The sequence below is a fragment of the Ricinus communis genome, chromosome 8 (assembly GCF_019578655.1).
Source record: "Ricinus communis isolate WT05 ecotype wild-type chromosome 8, ASM1957865v1, whole genome shotgun sequence".
In the NCBI taxonomy this organism is placed as follows: Eukaryota; Viridiplantae; Streptophyta; class Magnoliopsida; order Malpighiales; family Euphorbiaceae; genus Ricinus; species Ricinus communis.
This window is the reverse complement of record NC_063263.1, coordinates 9897580-9917123: the sequence shown is the minus strand read 5'-3', so window position 1 is coordinate 9917123 and position 19544 is coordinate 9897580. Positions and strand designations below refer to the sequence as shown.

Below are 19544 nucleotides of genomic sequence, written 5' to 3'. Positions count from 1 at the left end.
TATTATTAAATAATACAAATTTCATCCCATTTTTGGAATAATGATGGACTTTCAAAATTTTTAACTCCACCCTACAAAAGAGCGGAGCAGGGCGGAGATCCTTAATTATCTTTTCTGTTAATATTAAAAGTTTATAATTTATATATTTTAACAGTTTATATTAAATTTTATTTAACATAATTAATATCTTAAAAATAATCAATTAAATACTTTATAATAATTTTTAAAAAATATTTTTCATATATAAAATTTTAACAAAAATATGTATACATTAATTTTGTAGAAATTAAGGTGAAACGGGCTGAACAAATGAACTCAATTCTGTCGTTGCCATAGAAGGGGTGAAAATTTTCTATTGGATTCAGAGTGGGAATGGATTCTTTATTAAGCCATGATAGTAATCGTAGAGTAGAATGCACCTACAGTATAACATCCCTTTGCCCATTCCGACGCCGCTTTGAGTCTTGAGCTCACTGGTCAAACAGTCCCCATCTTATTCTTAACCAACGAGCTCAAATCCTCATCACAATTCACAACCCAATAATGGAATCTCCCTCCAGAACCACCACCACCACGACCCCTCTCCTCCACCAAAACCGGTGGTGGCACCGTCACCTCCATCTCAAAACCACCATTTCCTCTGAACTTTCCGGAGCGGTGGGTGATTTAGGTACCTTTATCCCCATAGTTCTAACCCTCACTCTTGTTTCCCACTTAGACCTATCCACCACTCTTATCTTCACCTCGCTTTACAACATTTCCACTGGCCTTCTCTTCGGTATTCCCATGCCCGTCCAGCCCATGAAGTCCATCGCCGCGGTTGCTGTCTCCGAGCTTCCCCACCTCACCACCGCACAGATCGCCACCGCTGGCGCCACCACTGCTGCCACCCTTCTTATTCTCGGTGCCACCGGACTCATGTCCTTCTTCTACAAATTCATTCCTCTACCTGTTGTTCGTGGCGTCCAGCTCTCTCAGGGTCTTTCTTTCGCTTTCTCCGCTATCAAATACATTCGTTACAATCAGGATTTTATCACTTCAAAATCTACTTCTCCTCGTTCTTGGCTTGGTCTTGACGGTTTAGTTCTTGCTATTTCAGCTCTTCTTTTTCTCATATTCACTACTGGCTCAGGTGCTGATCACCCCAGTATGAGTGATGATGATCAGTCCTTGACTCGCTCTTCCCAGAGGCGAGTCAACAGGAGATTGCGGATTTTATCAGCAATACCTGCTGCTCTGATTGTGTTCTTATTTGGGTTGGTGTTATGTTTCATCCGCGATCCTTCTATTATTAAAGATCTTAAATTTGGCCCATCAAGAATCCAGGTATTGAAGATGACATGGGAAGATTGGAAAATTGGATTCTTGAGAGGTGCGATCCCACAAATCCCATTATCCGTATTGAATTCTGTAATAGCAGTGTGCAAATTATCAACTGATTTGTTTCCAGACAGAGAATTATCAGCAACAAAAGTGTCTATTAGTGTTGGATTGATGAATTTAGTGGGTTGCTGGTTTGGTGCTATGCCAGTTTGTCATGGGGCAGGTGGGTTGGCAGGGCAGTATAGATTTGGCGCAAGAAGTGGTGCATCAGTTGTTTTCCTTGGGATTGGGAAGTTAGTGATTGGATTGGTTTTTGGGAATTCTTTTATAAGGATTCTGAATCAATTCCCAATTGGGATTCTTGGAGTTCTATTGTTATTTGCTGGGATAGAATTGGCTATGGCATCTAAAGATATGAACACTAAAGAAGAATCGTTTGTTATGCTGGTTTGTGCTGCTGTTTCTATGACAGGGTCTAGTGCTGCATTGGGTTTTGGGTGTGGAATTTTGCTTTATTTGTTGCTGAAATTAAGAAGCATGGACTGCTCTTATTTTAGATTTACTAATTTTTGCTCTAAATCCTCTGATGATGACCAATCTATTCTCATTCCTTAATGATTTGGTACTTAAGATCAACAGCCAGCCTGCGTCGACTGAGCCATAGCATTTATCTGTCATTAAAGTGCAGCTTCTCTCTAGTCTCCAGTCAATTTTATAAGTAAATTCTGGCCTTTCTGTATAAAATTTAGGCCTATCATCCTTAATATATTCTGTCATTTTATTCTTACAATATTTAATACACAGTGTAATTATGTCTTAATTGTCTCATTGTTAAAGTTGGTACATCAGAAAGTAGATGAATTATTTATCTGATTCTTCTTCTTCTTACTACTGTAGTGCTGCTGCTATTAGCTGTTGTGCTTTTTGGTTGCAATATTGCATTAAGTTGGTGCCTACTTTTATTTTAACACAACGGAATAATTAAATTGTTTCCAATTATAGACAATGAATTGCTCACTTAATCTGAATTTCGTTGAGTTTTAGCATCAGTATTGTATAGTAGTATTCTGTCACCTCCATATTGAATTTGATATTGACCACTTTTGACGACAGAGGATAAAATGCTTTATCATATCTATAAAAATTTAAATTCTATATTCTGTATTATTCTATTTTATATGAATATATAGAAATATAAATTCTATATAGAATACAATATATATCCATAGAATATATAAATAGAAATCTGATTTCTATTTCTTAATTTATTTCCAATTTAGCGAAAAAGATTCTGACGAATGATGAATCTAGATCAATAAAATCCTAAAAATATCACATAAAACAATCTTTATAGGTTGCTTTGCTTGTCCTTATCACAACATTAATGTGATACTGCCTACAAAGTGTCCTGCCAAACTACTCCTTAATATTCAAATTTTATATATAGTAATTTTGAATTTATAAAAAATTTAACTTTAATACATAGACATTATTATTAATATATAATATTTTATATTTTCAAATTAATATTTTTATTTAATAATTAATCTTAGTTCTTAAAAGTAGCATGCGATTAACACTTAAATTAATAAGTTAATTTTTTAATTAAATAATTTTCTTAATTTTAGTACAATAGTAACTATATTTTTAATATTAATTTAATTAAATATATTGAATAAAAACTGATATTTTTTTATGTTTTTGATGTATCATCAATTATATTTTTATTATTATGTGTGTTTAATTGAAGATTAAGATTATAGATTCAACTATTTTTAAATAAAAATTAAATATAATTTTAAGTATTAAATATAATAAAAAATTAACATACAACATGTTCATATATATATATATATATATATATATATATATATATATATATATATGGTAAAATGATATAGACGGTATAATATTGTTATTTTATTAGAATTATTGAATTAACATATTAATTAATAGTTCTTTTATTTAGATAATAATCCTAAAATATAATTTTTAATTAAAATCATGATAAAAATTTAATTTTTAAGTTAATTATAATTCTTAATTCTAAAAATACTGATTATGTTCTTAATATTACTTTATATAAATATAATTAATAGACTAATCAATAAATTAATATATTTTTCTCATTTCACATAATATTTTGATCAATTATTTTTTATTATATTATATGAATTCAATTTAGTACTAGTTAAATTAATTATATGTAAATATTTAAACAAAAGATTAATTTAAATCTTTAAATTAAAACTATGTATAATCAAAATACTAATAAAAACGGCACAATGCTTAGAGGGACAATTAGTTTTATATTTGATTATGATAAAACTATAAAATTACATATCTCAATGAATTAATTTGGGCACAAATATAAGTTACAGTAATCCAAAAATTCATCATAATTTAGAATCACGTATTATTTCCATCCATTTTATTGGCATTTTTCTTTTTAAAATTAATGGGATAGGTATTGTTGTTTCACGTACATGCTACAACGCGTGGGCTAAAAAGTTCTTCCAAGACAATAACACACAAACTGTTGACTCCTATACCAATAAGACTTGCAAACTACTTCAACCTCACTCTTTCTCTCTCTCTCTTGATCCAATTTCAGGCAAGTGAGATTCTGCTTCGCAGACATTTGGCAATAAGATTTTAAATTAAGATTCAAATTACAGGTCAGTTTTCTTCTACAATCGATCATGAAACTGTGATCTTGAATTTAATCCTTCATTTTCATGCCCAAAGTTCTATTCTTTGCTTGCTGGGTTATGTAGCTAACTCGCTGCATATTGAAGCTTTCAGACCAATAACCATGAAAACGTGCCAATTTTAGCTGCCAATTTGTTGTTTTAACGAATGAGTTTTGAAGTTTTTTGATTTTTAGCTAGTGGGTAGTTGAGAATATCTTGAAATAAGTGATTGGTATATAGGATTGTGATCATGAGGAATATATCTGCTCTCGTTGTCTTTTTGTCTTTCTGTGGATTGTGCTTATCTGGGTTTACGAATTCATATATTCCAGATAAATTTGGTTTTGAGGCTGATATTGAGTCTGTCCCTACTCATAGTTATGACAGAATTGACGAAGTGAAGAAACATTGTGCTTTTGTTTTGTCTTCTGCTACTGAATTGAAACCTGAAGATACTAGAGTTTATGGTATTAAAGAAGATCTTAATTTTATAAATGGTGATTGGAGGCAGGATGTTGGTGAAGCTCCAATTGTACCATATGTTGACAAAGAGTATCGCAATAGTAACTTATCAGATGTTCCAATGAACTTGGTTTCTTTTTGGGTCACCGATGTTGATCATGGCCATAGATCTAAGAAGTCAATTAGTGTTAATGGGTTTTTGGTTATGGGTAGAACATTAAGTTCTTTTGGGGACAGACCATATGAAGATAGTCTTCGCTTTCAGATATGGCCTGGTCATACCCAGCTTTCAATTTCGTTTCAAGGGGTATATACTGAATCTAAGAAGAACAGAGGTGAAAGAGTAATGTGTTTTCTGGGGAGCACAATGCTGCCTTCTCGGGAGTCTGATTCGAGTGATCCATGGGGATGGGTGAAAGGGCCTGGTTCGAATTATAATCAGCCACCTCTTCTGCAAGATGATCAGATTCTGCTAGTTCTGCATTTTCCAATTAGCTTTTCATTGACCAATAGGGTGATCCAAGGAGAAATGAGAAGTTTAAACCCCAAAACAAATCCCAAGTACTTTGATCAAGTTCACATATTATCACAGTTGTCAAAGTCGGCAAACTATGAATTTGGCTCTGAAAAAATTGTTTCCAAAGTGTGCAACCCATATCCCTATAATGATACAATGTTCAATAGTGGTATTGACGTCTATAAAGGAACTGGTTTTTGTGAAATTCTAGGGCAAATTACTGAAGAAGGAGCAGCGCCTTTTACCATTCTGCCAAACTGGAAGTGCAATGGCACAGATGATTTTTGCAGCAAGTTGGGTCCATTTATGACGGATAATGAAACTAAAGCAACAGATGGGAGCTTTAAAGGTGTAAAACTCTTTGTGCAAAATATCAAATGTGAGCAGACACTTGCACAAGGAAATGCTAGTTCTGCAAGGGTTGCTGCCGTCTTTCGAGCTGTCCCTCCAATGGCGAATCAGTATATTATGGGAATGAGATCTGGACCAAACAACTTGACAGTAGCTGCTGAGGGATTTTGGAAGTCTTCCAATGGGCAGCTTTGCATGGTTGGTTGCCTTGGATTAGTGGATACAGAAGGAAGTAGCTGTAATTTGAGGGTCTGTTTATACATTCCTATGTCGTTTTCCATAAAGCAACGCAGCATAGTTTTCGGGAGTTTTTCCAGTACTGGTAAAATGAACAGCCCGTTTTTCCCTTTATCATTCGAAAAACTAGCACAACCCACAGAGCTGTGGAATTATTATAGATTCTCCCATGCATATTACAGTTATTCAAAATTAGAGGAAGCTGGTATAATCCTGGAAAGAAATGAGCCCTTCAGTTTCAGAACTGTCATAAAGAAATCATTGCTGCAGTTCCCAAAACTGGAAGATGCAGAATTCATAACCAGCCTTTCTCTTCTTGCAGAGGACCTGACACTCCATACGTCAGCATTTCCTGATCCCTTGCCTAGTTCTCGGCCTGGAAGAACTGATTTCGGCATGGAGATTCTCTCACTTGGCCCCTTGTTTGGGCGATACTGGTCCTCGAACAATACTTCATGGGCAGATAAGGAGACACCATACCACAGCAAAGCTGAATACACTGAAAAAGAAGTCCTCCTGAATGTATCAGCTCAAATCACACTTTATGGAGATTCTTCTACCAATTTTTCTGTGCTTTTCCTAGAAGGCCTTTATGACCCTCATGTTGGGAAGATGTATCTAGTTGGCTGCAGGGATGTCCGAGCCTCATGGAACATTTTATTTGAGAGCATGGATCTTGAAGCAGGTTTGGATTGCTTAATTGAAGTGATTGTTTCTTATCCACCTACTACATCTCGGTGGCTAGTTAATCCAACTGTTAGGATTTCTATAACCAGCCAACGAAATGATGATGATCCCCTCCATTTTAATACGATTAGGCTCCAAACTCTTCCTATTATGTACCGGAAACAAAGAGATGATATTCTTTCACGCAGGGGGGTTGAGGGGATCCTCCGAATTTTAACTCTTTCATTTGCAATTGCCTGCATTTTAAGTCAGCTATTCTACATAAAGCATGATACAGATTCTGTTCCTTTCATTTCTCTTGTTATGCTTGGAGTCCAAGCTCTTGGATATAGCCTTCCGCTGATCACTGGTGCAGAAGCTCTCTTCAAGAGGATGTCATCTGAACCTTATGAGACATCGTCATATGATCTAGAGAAGAATCAGTGGGTGCATGTGATTGATTACACAGTGAAGCTTCTTATCATGGTTTCATTTCTACTAACCCTTAGACTCTGTCAGAAAGTGTGGAAATCTCGTATCAGATTACTTACAAGATCCCCTCATGAGCCACATCGTGTTCCAAGTGACAAGCAGGTATTCCTTGCTACATTGGTCGTACATGTGGTTGGCTATCTCATTGTTCTCGTTATTCATGCTATTAAAACTATTCAGAAGCCTTTGAAAATGGAGATATCTGTTGATTCAGCTGGTAATTCCCGGACACTGAGAGAATGGGAAACTGAATTAGAGGAGTATGTAGGTCTTGTCCAAGACTTTTTCTTGCTGCCACAAGTTATTGGTAATATTTTGTGGCAGATTGATTCTCAACCACTGAAGAACGTGTATTTCATCGGTATCACGGTCGTCAGACTTCTTCCTCATGTCTATGATTATATAAGATCTCCTGTTCCCAATCCTTACTTTGCCGAAGAATATGAATTCGTGAACCCAAACATGGACTTTTACTCTAAATTCGGAGATATTGCTATACCTGCCACTGCAATTCTTCTTGCAGCTGTAGTCTATATTCAGCAGAGATGGAATTATGGGAAGCTCAGCCAGTTTCTCACTTTTGGGCAGTGTAGGCTACTGCCTCTAGGTTCAAGAGTGTACCAGAGGTTGCCTTCCAAGTCATTGGAATCGGAGCTTGCTTCTGGTGTCAATGGAAATAACAGTCTTGGGACAGAGCGTGACGATGAAGAGTAGTTTAACATAGCTTTTTACAGTAACTGACGGGATAAGTGTCTGTAAACTTCACTGATAGTAGATGGTATTTTGGTAGTTCATCATCATGCATGGGACATAGAATTCTAAAATAGCAAAATTACTTGTTTCTATCCTGATTCTTGCAGCTTACTGTCTTATATGCATGCTTGCCTATTGTTTTATTTCTTGGATTCTCTTACTTCTCTCTACTAAACTCCATGAAGTATGAGTTCAACTTGAGCAAAATCCTAACTGTTCGTACTTGGTGGTGTTAGTCTAATAGATGAAATCATTCTAACTTATAATTATTCCTATGTAAAGGCAAATTCTTTTAAGACAAACTTAAAAAAAATCAGTCTTAATTGCGAAAGAAATATTAAATTTTAGATTTGTCATCAATTAGCATGTAATTTTTAAATTTTAAATTTTAGTATTATATTTTAACATTAATTTCAATTTTAGCCTAATGTTAGAGTTGTTCATTTATTTCATTACTAAAAAAAATTACCAATTAATCACATAAATTTAATTTTCTTCTTTTCTTAATCTTAAAGTTTCGTTAATCTTATATGTTTAAAGGACTTAGTTCCTTCTCTTTTTATTGTCTCAGAGTTCATGTTATGTTAATAAATTTAGTTGATAATTTTATTAGAAGTTAAAATTGAAATCAATGTTAAAGTATGGTATTAAATTTTTTAAAATTACATGTTAAATTTAATAACAAATGCAAATTATAAGATATCTTTAATAATTAAACCAAAAAATTACAGCTTATTAGAATTTGCTTAAATTGAAAAGAAATAAACATATAAAAATTACAACTTTTCTTTAACGATATTATAAATATTACATTAATATAGTGGTCCAAGTATTGGAATAACATTTTCCACGCTTATTTTAAAATTTCAATATGCAGAAATGATTTTTGGAGCTAGTAAACAAAGAAAATGCTTTTAAAAGGGTAGCCTGATAGGTTGATATTATATATATATAATTAAGGCATTTTAGTAATCTATTGGTGTATTTTATATACATATGTAGAAATATATATTTTTTTACCTTACTTTAACATTTTTGTCTAATTTTAGGTGATAGTAGCCAAAAAAAAAAAGAATATAAGCTAAAAATACATAAATGAACTTTAATTAGATTGCAGTTGTAAGAGGCTTAGAATAAAGACACATGAATTACCAAAATCGCAAGTCTGGCTGAACTTATCAATGCCATGAAAGGGGAATTAATTAATTATAATGTAATTAAGGATAATTATGTTTTAAATTGTTTATTTTGTTTAGGACAATTAAGAGGATAACTATAGTGGTGATATACATAAGAAGTAGAGGTTAATTAAATAAGAGGGAATGTCGTTCGTTTTATTATTCTTCTCTCTGAAAATTCTCTACAGTTCATCTTGTACAACATTTAGTTAGTCTTTGCATTATTTTTTCAAGAATCAGATAAGTTTTTCAAGACGTGGAGAGTGAGGATCAATCTTCTTCATTCCTTGAAGAAGTTCTAAATTTTGAGGGAGTTTTAATTTTTAGTTTTAATATTTCTAATGTCTTTCTATTTAATTACAATGATTATTGAATTGAATATGTCAGGTTAAGTTCTATTAGTGTTTAGTTTGACTTTTTACTTATGTATGAACCTTATATATTATGAGTTTAATGAATAATTTATTTACCTTCATACATGTACTAGTTTCATCTATTATTATTGGTTGACTATCATATCAATTTAATAGCAATATTTATTATGGAAATTTTTAGGTTAAAAATATTAGAAACATCATCTTTACTTTAATTTATGTTGATATAAAAAATTTATGTTGCATCATTAGCTTGAGTGACTTAGGAAAAAGACACATCACCATCTTATTCATTAGATTTGGACTTAAGAGAAATAATGGGATTACTAAGTATAAGCTAAATTAAATGCTATTTTATTATATAAGTTACATTAAACATTTCATTTATATATTTATTTTTCTAGTTTATTTAATTTTATAGACCTTAAAATCATTTTCAAAATATTAGCTTAGGGTGTTTAGATTTATTTTTAGTATTTTTGTGTAATAGTTGGTCTTTATAATTTATACTCTACAGTTCCTTGATATCAACCTCGTGGTGAACTCGGCCGTACTATCATTCTATTCATGCACTTACGAGTAAGTGTAAATTAAAAACTATTTATAATTGTTAATCCTCTTACTATTCATGCACTTTGGATTTTACATTTGTCATTTTCAGGTCAATTGCAAGAATATAGCTTTTGCTGTAGTATATTTTTTTCTCTTTCCTGTGGGGCTTATTCTCTCTTGCATGGAAATATTATAAAGATAATAATTGATTTGGAGCCAAATTAGACATTTGATATATTCTTAGTATAATCTGTGATGATGACTAATATCTCAAAAAAGAAAGAAGAGAGTTATCGAATCAGTGATAATAGCGTCGTTCAGAATGAAGCGGATTGATCTTTCAAAAGAAATTATAATAAAATATTTATTTAAAAAACCTAATGGTTCTGTAAGCCAAGAGTGATGAATTAATTAGAAAGTAAATAGAGTTGATTCACATTTTTCATTTTCAATGAAAATGAAAGCATTAAGCATATATGAAACTACTGATTATAGTGGAAGAAATGTTAAAATACTAATAAAATTATTTTTTCCAGAATCTTCTTGCTGTGCTCCACATTCCACATATATACAAAAATTAGGAACTAAAGCATCGAATTATTTTCATTAATGGATACTAATAATATATTTTCTGATGAAATGGATACTAATAATATTAAAAACTAAAACATGCAACTTTAATATTGTTACTATAAGATATGTTAATAATTACTTTTCTTTTGCTGAATGTTAATGATTAATTTACTGCTGAATTTTCAATCTGTATCGGATCATGCAGATTGAAACTCTTACCTTTTTTTTCTTCATAGTTATTATTGATTATCTCAGCTATTTAAGAGTGTATTATATGGATATATCATGTTCTGATGCCATCGAGAAATTATTAGATAGACATGTTATAGATTAAATTAATTGTATAGTTACGCGTGATATTTTTTATTAAGTGCTTTAATTGTATTAGTTGGTTTATTTTTTACCATTAATCACCCACGATTAATCTACCTAATAATGTCTCTATATGTAGTACATATACCTCTTCAATACCAAAATTTCATTTTATATTTTCTCACAACAATCCAAAAGAGTTCAACATAATTAAATAAAGTTCAAATTCCGCGATTGATAATGTAATTAATCAACGATATCTCTATTTCTAAAGTAGGAGGATAAAACAACGATTGCCCCAACCCCCTCAATAAGCATATTGCATTGCATAATATTCTCTTCTTTATCTTGTAATAAGGCAAAACATGCACCTCAATGTCTCTATAAAGAAACATGAACAAAATCATGCATCCTTCATCACTAGCTACTAATCAAAACTTGCCAACTAAGTGAGGAAGACGAGAGAAAAAGTCATTAAGAAAAACCCAAAAAAAGTCCAAACTAAATTATGGGTTCTGCAGCACAGCCAAAGCTTCCTGTCCTAGACTTCACCCTGGAAAATCTGAAGCCTGGTACAAGTTGTTGGGCGAAAGCCTGTGGTGAAGTTAGGCAGGCACTTGAAGAATACGGATGTTTTATAGTAGAGTACAACAACATACTATCTCCAAAACTTCGTGACGGGGTCTTCAATTCATTGAAGGAGTTATTTGATCTCCCTACTGAAACGAAAATGCAAAACAAATACCAGAAGCCCTTGAATGGTTATGTCGGACAGATTGCCAAACTCCCTCTACATGAAAGCATGGGAATTGACAACGCAACTTGTCTAGAGGCAACTCAGGATTTCACTACTCTAATGTGGCCTGACGGGAATGATAACTTCTGGTACTAATCAAAACACACTATGCTTTATATTTCCATATTTGGTTCATTGAAAATTTTAAATGAAATGAGGCTGTAATTTATGCACTACGATGCAAGCGTTCAACTATTTCAACACTAACACAAGCTCCTTATTTTCCTTGTGTTCTGAATTTTTTTGGGCTAGTGAATGTGTTTATGAGTATGCAAAGCTGACAGCAGAGATAGATCAGATGGTGACGAGAATGATATTTGAAAGCTATGGCGCAGAGAAGTACCACGACTCTTATGTAGAGTCCACAAATTACCTTCTTAGACTCTTGAAAAATAGGTTACCAAAAGGAGACGAACCTAATTTAGGGTTTATCACTCATACCGACAAGAGCTTCACAACCATACTTCATCAAAATCATATTAATGGTCTGGAAGTGGATACTAAAGATGGTCAGAAGATTAATATCGAGTTTTCGCCTTCATCCTTCGTAGTCATAGCCGGGGATGCCTTAATGGTAAATCAAGAATTACAATATTCTTTTATACATTCAATGTAAAAGTTAAACTTCCTAATCAAGATAAGACTTACCTACTACTGTTAATAAACTCACTGGACTAATAGAATAATTAATATATATTTTTTAATAATTTACACTTATGTATTTAAAAAACTGACATATATTTTATAATAATAATATTTATTAATCATTAATCAACTCTGTATATGTGTTATACATATATTTTATAAATATATAAAAAGGGAAGTGATATATATCACCACCTGTGACATGAATAATAATATTACGGGAAAAAAATAGAGCTTATATATATTTTTATATTTATGTATAAAATTTATAAATTTATAAAATAATCTAAATAATTATATAGTACTGTTTATCATCGTGAGAATAAATATTTACAGCTATAAATAAGAGCTTGAAATGATGTTTTTCCTTCCAAAATTTCTTTTTTCGGATAGGTATGGAGCAACGACAGAATCATATCACCGAGCCATAGAGTGATCATTAATGGGAAAGAAGATAGATACTCAATGGGGCTATTTGCTTTCAACAGTGGAATAATAAGAGTGCCTGAAGAACTTATAGATAAGGATCATCCATTGATGTACAAGCCATTAGATCATATTGGATTGCTCTATTTCTATCGTACGGATGAGGGTTACAAATCCAAGTGCCCTGTTAAGGCCTTCTGTGGTGTCTGAGAGAAAGATGTGTATTTCTTTTTTTTGTACTTTGAAATAAATGGTTTGCTAATTAATGTGAAACTCTTGAACTGTTTGCTTTTATTTTATTATGCCAAATAATGATAGCTATCTTATTCGTTAGCAATCCGAGTTCACAAAATAACAATCATGGAATTTAAACATAATGTCACAATCAATTATTCAATTAAATAAATATTTTTTTAATTACCTATTTACATGAATACAAGCTGACACAAAATATTTTTGACGTGTACTTATAAAGGCATAATGTTAACATATAACTTTTATGTTTATTTAAATTATAATACTATTACAATGTAATTAATAAATTAATTAATATGTTAATTTTTCAATATTAATAATATATTTAAAATTAAATTTCTACAAATATAATTAATAAAATAAAAAATTATCTTTATTTTATATATTAATATTTTTAAATAAAAACTCAATTTAAATCTTATTAATCGAAAATAGTTAACGGAAAAACAACACATCCACATCGCAAGCACGACTAATACAAGTATAAAAGCTGAGATTTAAAGAACTTTTTACATGCATACTCATGGACACATGATACTGATTTGTAATTTGAGGAATATGTTAATTCCTTTGGTCTGAAAGAAGAGTGTGTGTGTGTATATATATATATATATATATATATATATATATATAGAGAGAGAGAGAGAGAGAGAGAGAGAGAGAGAGAGAGAGTAATATTTGAGAATCACAAGCAAACGTTCTTAAATTTGATTTTCTGGAGCAGTAACAGCTGCAACTTTTGGGTTTCTGGTTGTCATTGTATTTGCTTAATCCTGTTTTGATTTCTAAAAGCGACAAGTTGCTCCATTCGCTCAACTTCTGAAATTGCTGCCAATCTGTAATTACCCTTACTTCAGTAGAAGTATAACTATAAATTTATGCCATTCATTTAAAATTATATTTGCTTATTATGGCTTAATTTTTCAATTTCTGCTTTTTTTAAAAAATAAATAAATTTGTTATAATGACAATAACTGCTCTTTAAAAAAATGTCATGATTAAGGACAAATTTGAAAAGGAAATTCCTTAAACAGAACAAATATGTGAGGCATGCATGTGGTCCTAAATATTCACCACATGTATACAAATAAAAAGATAAAGTAAAAAATTCACAGTGGTCCAATATTTATAAAATAATTAAAATAATAATAACGATTATATAATATTTAAATAATTAATAATTTACTAATTTAAAACATGAATTATATATAAAAGAAGTGGTCCTAGCTGGTAGATACAACGTAATTAGAAAAATAGATCTTACTTATAGACAAAATTGGACTTACATGGATCATTTTCAGGACAATCGCAAGCATCTAGCTCTTTTCTTTTTCTTTTAAGATTTGTCCTCTTGCACGAAGATATCATAATAATAATAATAATTGATTAGGAACCAAGACATTTGATATATTCTTAGCATAATTTATGTCTTATGATGATGTTACATTTGATTTGTTCTTAATTTAAATCATGATGATGACTAATATCCTACAAAACGAAAATTATTGATTCAGTGAAAACGAACCAGCGTTGTCACTCTGATTTGGGACCAGATTTGACCCTTCAAATTATAATTTGTGTTAAGATCATAACAATAGTTTTAATTAAGATCCTAGCTAGTGGTCCTGTAAGCCAAGAGTGATAAATTATTATCATTGCAATCTAATTAAAATGAAATATATAGTTGGATTTACATTTTTAATGATGGGAGAGAGGGCAACAATAATATACAAATTGATTAAATGTATAATGTTATAATTAATTAACCATTGTAATTTTATATTTTATGATTAAAAAAATGTAGGATGAAGATAATATTAACAAACCAATAAATTTAAAATAGGATGTTTCTTGCTGTGTTCCACATATAAATACCTTAATGTTCTTTTTCTTCTTTTTGAACCAAAAGCATCAAATTGTGATCGCACAAGAAAAACTATTTGTGGACTCATCCTAATTAAACCTGTTATTCTAATATATTAAAAACTAAGACATGAAATTTTAATATTGTTATAAGATATGTTAATTAATAGGGCTCCTTAATGACTTTAACTATATGTATTTTTAGATAAATAAATATACAGTTATAAATTGTAATAAAAATAAAAATTTAATTTGTAAGAATTCAATCATTATTATTTCAGTTAATTATTATTATTATATTTTTTATTGTGTCTGATAATATGAATTTAACGTATAAAAAATTTTAATTTTATTGTTTGATTATTAGATTACAGTGAAGAAATTATTGATCAATGATGAGATCATTTTGACGATTAAATAACAAAATTGTTAAAAATCAGACACTAATAACATAATCATGATAACCGATAATAATGAAAATGATTAAAAGTTTACAAATTAAAATATTTTGATAGTATGATATTTATTGTAATTATAATTGACAATAATTTTTTTTTAAATATTTGTATATCCTTAAAATTATTTTAAAAAGGTAACTTTTTTATACTATTCGTAATTAATATATTAGTGTTAGATTGTCAATATCCATCATATCATATAATGCAGATTGAAACTCTTACCTCGTGTTTTCATAATTATATGTATGCCTATCAACTTCTCTCTTGCAGGGCTTATCTATCAGATATACAAATTTTATTTTATATTACAACAATTAATCCAGAAGAGTTCATCATTATCATAATGGGACCATAATCCTGGAAAATCTTATGATTGAGGGGTATATATTTTAATAGTTCCATCATTGAATGTTTTTTTCCTGAAGCAATTGAATATACTCCTTAATTATCTTTAGACCATTTGCATGTGTATGCAATGGATGAAAGAAAGATTTCTCCAGGCCTTTAATAAGTCAAATTGTTAATTCTGAATAGCTAATATTCATTGTATATTGTTGACCGGAATGTCTATCAATTTATATTTGCAATGGTAAAAATAAGTTTATCATGATATCGATTTCATAAGGGACTTTAGAAGAATTATTATAAGAAATACTGAAAATAAATATAAATGTTCAAAATTAATATTTTTAAAAAATAAAAGATAAAACAAATATAATAAATTATGAAATAAATATATAATGATTATGAAGTAGTAATAGTATTTAGCTTAGCCATTTACTAAGTAATTTCCTTGTTTACTATAAGTCTATATCTAAATGAAATGTTGATGTGTTTTTTTCTTTAGCCACTCAAACTAATGATGCAATTAAAGTTTCTTTTATCTACATTATATAGATTGAAGTAAAAATGATATTTTTAATAAATTTAATCTAAATTTTTTTATAATAAATATTATTATTAAATTGCTATAATAGTCAAATAACAATAATAATTAAACTAAGAACAATATGAAAGTAAAGAAATTATTTATTAAATAATAATAAGATTTATACATAGCAAAAGGACTAAATTAAATACTTATAAAACTAGCCTGACATATTTAATCTAATAGTCATTATAATTAAATAGAAAGATATAAAAAATTAGATTAAAAGTAAAAGCTCCATTGAAATCAATAATCCTTTAAGTAGAAAGATGATTGGTCATCATTGTCCACTGCTTGAAAAGCTCATTTGATCTTAAAAAAATAATGAATACTAAAACTAAAATGTTTAAGGAAAATGAATTGCAGAGGATTGTAAATAGAGAAATAATGGACAAATGAAGATTGAATGTGTGTCCTTGTTGTGTAATTGATCTCCATTATTTATAGAGATTCTTTTTGCAGAGTCCTCTTCCAAATACAAATTTCTAAGAGTTATCGCTACAACTCTTAACTATCATAATTTAAGTAAATAACTTATAATGATATATAATTACATAAAACACTTAATTAATTCCCCATTAGGTCTTGATATATTCAGTAAAGCCTGTGAAATTAGTAGTCCATGCGTCTTAAATTTTGGGTCTTAGCAGCAACAACTCTATTTAAGCTCATTTGTAAATATTTAGCTTATATTTTTCTTTTTTAGCTATTAATATCTGAAATTAGACAATAAAATTAAAGTGAGATAATAAGTACATATTTCTATATATTATATATATATAAAATATACACTTAAAGCACTAAAATACTTTATATATATATAATATAAACATATGAAACTGATATTTATTTTTATCATTTAATTCTTTTTGTGCTATTTCTTTTATTTGCATTATTTTTTTATTCATCGCTTATTTTAAATACTCACCTTAGATAGGAGTTCTCAAAATAGATAAATGTTGATACAAGGATTAAAAGATTACAAGTTCAAGGATGTTTATAACACTAAAGTTACATATTGTTACTGACGTATTCAAAGTTAATGAAAGACATCTAAATGATAAAAGTAGAGTGATTTATATTATGAGTGTTGCTCACTTAAGTATTGAATAATTTATACATATTTATTTATCTAATATTAATAAATATATTTCAATCATTTATCAATTTAATATATAATTGGAAACATACATTATATGTAGATAAAAATATTCCTTTAATAAAATACAGTACAAACTAGTAAAACAAATTTAAGAAAACATAGATAGTAAAGATGGGTTTTGCCTATCTATTTGTGTACATCTATCACCTCTACTTTTCAAGGTGAATTACTTATTCACTAATATTAATCTACGCACGAAAAGTGTTTATATTTTGAAATTAAAAAAAAATTTAAATATATTTAATTATTTAATAATATATCTTAATTTATTTAAAATTAATAAATATATATTATTTATTTAAAAATGAGTAGATAGCGCTAATTACACGAATAAAGGGCATGGTTAAAGAAAATTTTAAATCATTCAGGGGATTGTTCGTAGATGGCGACATATAAACTACACGAATATATATGGGTAAAGAAAATTTAAGATCGTTTGGCGGATTGTTGAGCAGTGGGGGGTTCCATTATTAAGAATAAAATGAAACGCATACTTATATTCAAACAGTAAAAGGTAACTGATTATTTATTCCTCCAATATCCTTCTATAACTACTTGTGAGCAAAAATCAACTTAAACTCCTCATAGACTGTTGCCCTCCCTCTCTCTCACGTAGACACACAGATCATGGGTTCTGAAACAGTGGGCCAAATTCCTCTTGTGGATTTATCCAGTGAACACCTGAACCCAGGTTCAAGTTCCTGGCGTTCAGCTTGCAATGATATAAGGAAGGCACTGGAACAATATGGCTGTTTTGAAGTAGTTTACAATAACCCTTCTATTGAATTTCACAACAGAGTTCTTGCCTTGCTCGAGAAATTATTCCAGCTCCCTCAAGAGATCAAAATGAAAAATGTGAACCCCAAGCCTGCCCATGGCTACATGGGAAAAATGTCCATCTTCCCTATTCATGAAGGCATGGGAATTGAGTATGCAAACGATAAAGATGAATGTCAAAAGTTCACTAATCTGATGTGGCCAGAGGGCAATGATCATTTCTGGTACTAATATTATTACTATATTTACTACCATTGATTAGATATCCGCCTTTACTTTTTATTGCTAAAACATATGGCTTTTTTTTTCCATCTTTCTTGATAGTGACACAGTTCACTCCTATGCAAAGATGGTAACTGAACTGCAGCAGCTGCTAGTGAAAATGCTTTTCGAAAGCTATGGTATAGAGAAACACAGCGAATCGCACATCAAGTCAACAACTTACCTTCTACGTTTGTTGAAATACAGAAGATCACAAGCAGAGACTAATCTTGGTTTCAAGGGTCACACTGACAAGAGCTTCTTGTCCATACTTCATCAGAATCACGTTAAGGGTCTAGAGATAAGAATGAAAGATGGAAATTGGGTTTCTTATGAGCCTTCCTCGCACACCTCTTTTGTAGTCGTAGCTGGTGATGTCGGCATGGTGGGTTAATAGAATTACTACCCAATTAATTCACTTTGGTTACTAAAATTATCATTTTGATACATCATAAGTAATCTATATTAAGGAAGAAATCATTAAATTCTAGAAGTGTTACATATATAACCAATGCTTATATATATATATGTAGGCATGGAGCAATGACAGAATAAAATCTTGTTACCACCGAGTAACTGTGGATGGTGAAGAAGTTCGATATGCACTTGGCCTGTTTTCATTTCTAACTGGATTGGTAAAGGTCCCAGAAGAGCTAATTGATGAGGAACATCCATTACAATATAAGCCATTTGAACATCAAGGGCTTCTTGATTTCTATCAGTCAAACAATTCTCAAAACAAAGGCGACAGCAACATGGTCAAAGCTTATTGTGGAGTTTAACTAAGGCCTGTTTTGTGTTTCACTGTTGTATGTTTGTTTCCTGACTTACCTTTGCTCCAAAAAGCTTTATATCAAATAATCGTTGTGCTTCTTTTGTAAACATTCAGAGTGGCCTGAGATATGGTAAGGATTGTTGTCTCCTGTTGCTAATTACCGGAAAAGGGAATAAGAACACTATTAGTTTATATCTCATAAATGTCTTACAATGGAGCAACTAGCAAGCAATTAGCTACTGCACTGCCAATCTAGTACTTATATTACAAAGGCATTTTTATGATGAGAGATAATAACATAAAAAATGGTGTTTAGATTTTGCACTAAATTTTACGGTAGTTACAAATGTCTATTTCATTTTATTTTTACCTTTCAATATTAATTTATTTATAATTTAGACGTCTTACTAATAAAAGAATTAATATTATTATATTTCTTTTAATTATTTTTTATTAGCTATTTTTATTACCGGTCAATATTTCATTTACAAAGTAATTAAGTTGAAATATAATTAAAGATAAATGATTGAAACGAAGTAAATTAAAATTTTAAGGTTAAAACAAACTAAATATAAATTTTAGTAATTTTATTATATAATTACTCTAAATTTTATTAAAATGAATTGTTTGTGATTAAGGAAGGACGTAGAAAGTTTAAAAGAAAGTGAGTGTTGGTTAAGAGGAGATGGAGAATGTCAGGAAAAAATAGACAGTC

General features: G+C 30.2%; 4 protein-coding genes across 4 annotated transcripts; all 4 read left to right on the top strand.

Moving 5' to 3' along the window:
- Positions 1-385: 385 nt before the first annotated feature.
- Positions 386-2196, top strand: LOC8271363 (molybdate transporter 2). Its single transcript, XM_002517504.4, has one exon. It carries the CDS (start codon positions 544-546, stop codon positions 1936-1938), a length of 1395 nt encoding a protein of 464 aa, XP_002517550.2. The 5' UTR covers positions 386-543; the 3' UTR covers positions 1939-2196.
- Positions 2197-3873: 1677 nt separating this feature from the next.
- LOC8271362 lies at positions 3874-7586 on the top strand. The gene has a single exon (XM_002517503.4). It carries the CDS (start codon positions 4267-4269, stop codon positions 7453-7455), a length of 3189 nt encoding a protein of 1062 aa, XP_002517549.3. The 5' UTR covers positions 3874-4266; the 3' UTR covers positions 7456-7586.
- A 3182-nt stretch (positions 7587-10768) lies between these two features.
- LOC8271361 (probable 2-oxoglutarate-dependent dioxygenase AOP1) lies at positions 10769-12644 on the top strand. The gene is made up of 3 exons (XM_002517502.4): positions 10769-11368; positions 11532-11853; positions 12318-12644. The coding sequence occupies exons 1-3, from the start codon at positions 10992-10994 to the stop codon at positions 12558-12560; spliced, it is 942 nt and encodes a 313-aa protein (XP_002517548.1). The 5' UTR covers positions 10769-10991; the 3' UTR covers positions 12561-12644.
- A 4859-nt stretch (positions 12645-17503) lies between these two features.
- Positions 17504-19028, top strand: LOC8271360 (probable 2-oxoglutarate-dependent dioxygenase AOP1). Its single transcript, XM_002517501.4, has 3 exons — positions 17504-18017; positions 18118-18439; positions 18588-19028. The coding sequence occupies exons 1-3, from the start codon at positions 17644-17646 to the stop codon at positions 18834-18836; spliced, it is 945 nt and encodes a 314-aa protein (XP_002517547.1). The 5' UTR covers positions 17504-17643; the 3' UTR covers positions 18837-19028.
- Positions 19029-19544: the final 516 nt, after the last annotated feature.

Excerpts from the sequence above, each read along its gene's own strand:
- LOC8271361 (XM_002517502.4), top strand. The coding sequence starts at position 10,992 with ATGGGTTCTGCAGCACAGCCAAAGCTTCCTGTCCTAGACTTCACCCTG. Across the intron at positions 11,369-11,531 it reads GACGGGAATGATAACTTCTG|TGAATGTGTTTATGAGTATG; the intron begins GTACTAATCAAA and ends TTTTTGGGCTAG. Across the intron at positions 11,854-12,317 it reads TAGCCGGGGATGCCTTAATG|GTATGGAGCAACGACAGAAT; the intron begins GTAAATCAAGAA and ends TTTTTCGGATAG.
- LOC8271362 (XM_002517503.4), top strand. The coding sequence starts at position 4,267 with ATGAGGAATATATCTGCTCTCGTTGTCTTTTTGTCTTTCTGTGGATTG.
- LOC8271360 (XM_002517501.4), top strand. The coding sequence starts at position 17,644 with ATGGGTTCTGAAACAGTGGGCCAAATTCCTCTTGTGGATTTATCCAGT. Across the intron at positions 18,018-18,117 it reads GAGGGCAATGATCATTTCTG|TGACACAGTTCACTCCTATG; the intron begins GTACTAATATTA and ends CTTTCTTGATAG. Across the intron at positions 18,440-18,587 it reads TAGCTGGTGATGTCGGCATG|GCATGGAGCAATGACAGAAT; the intron begins GTGGGTTAATAG and ends ATATATATGTAG.
- LOC8271363 (XM_002517504.4), top strand. The coding sequence starts at position 544 with ATGGAATCTCCCTCCAGAACCACCACCACCACGACCCCTCTCCTCCAC.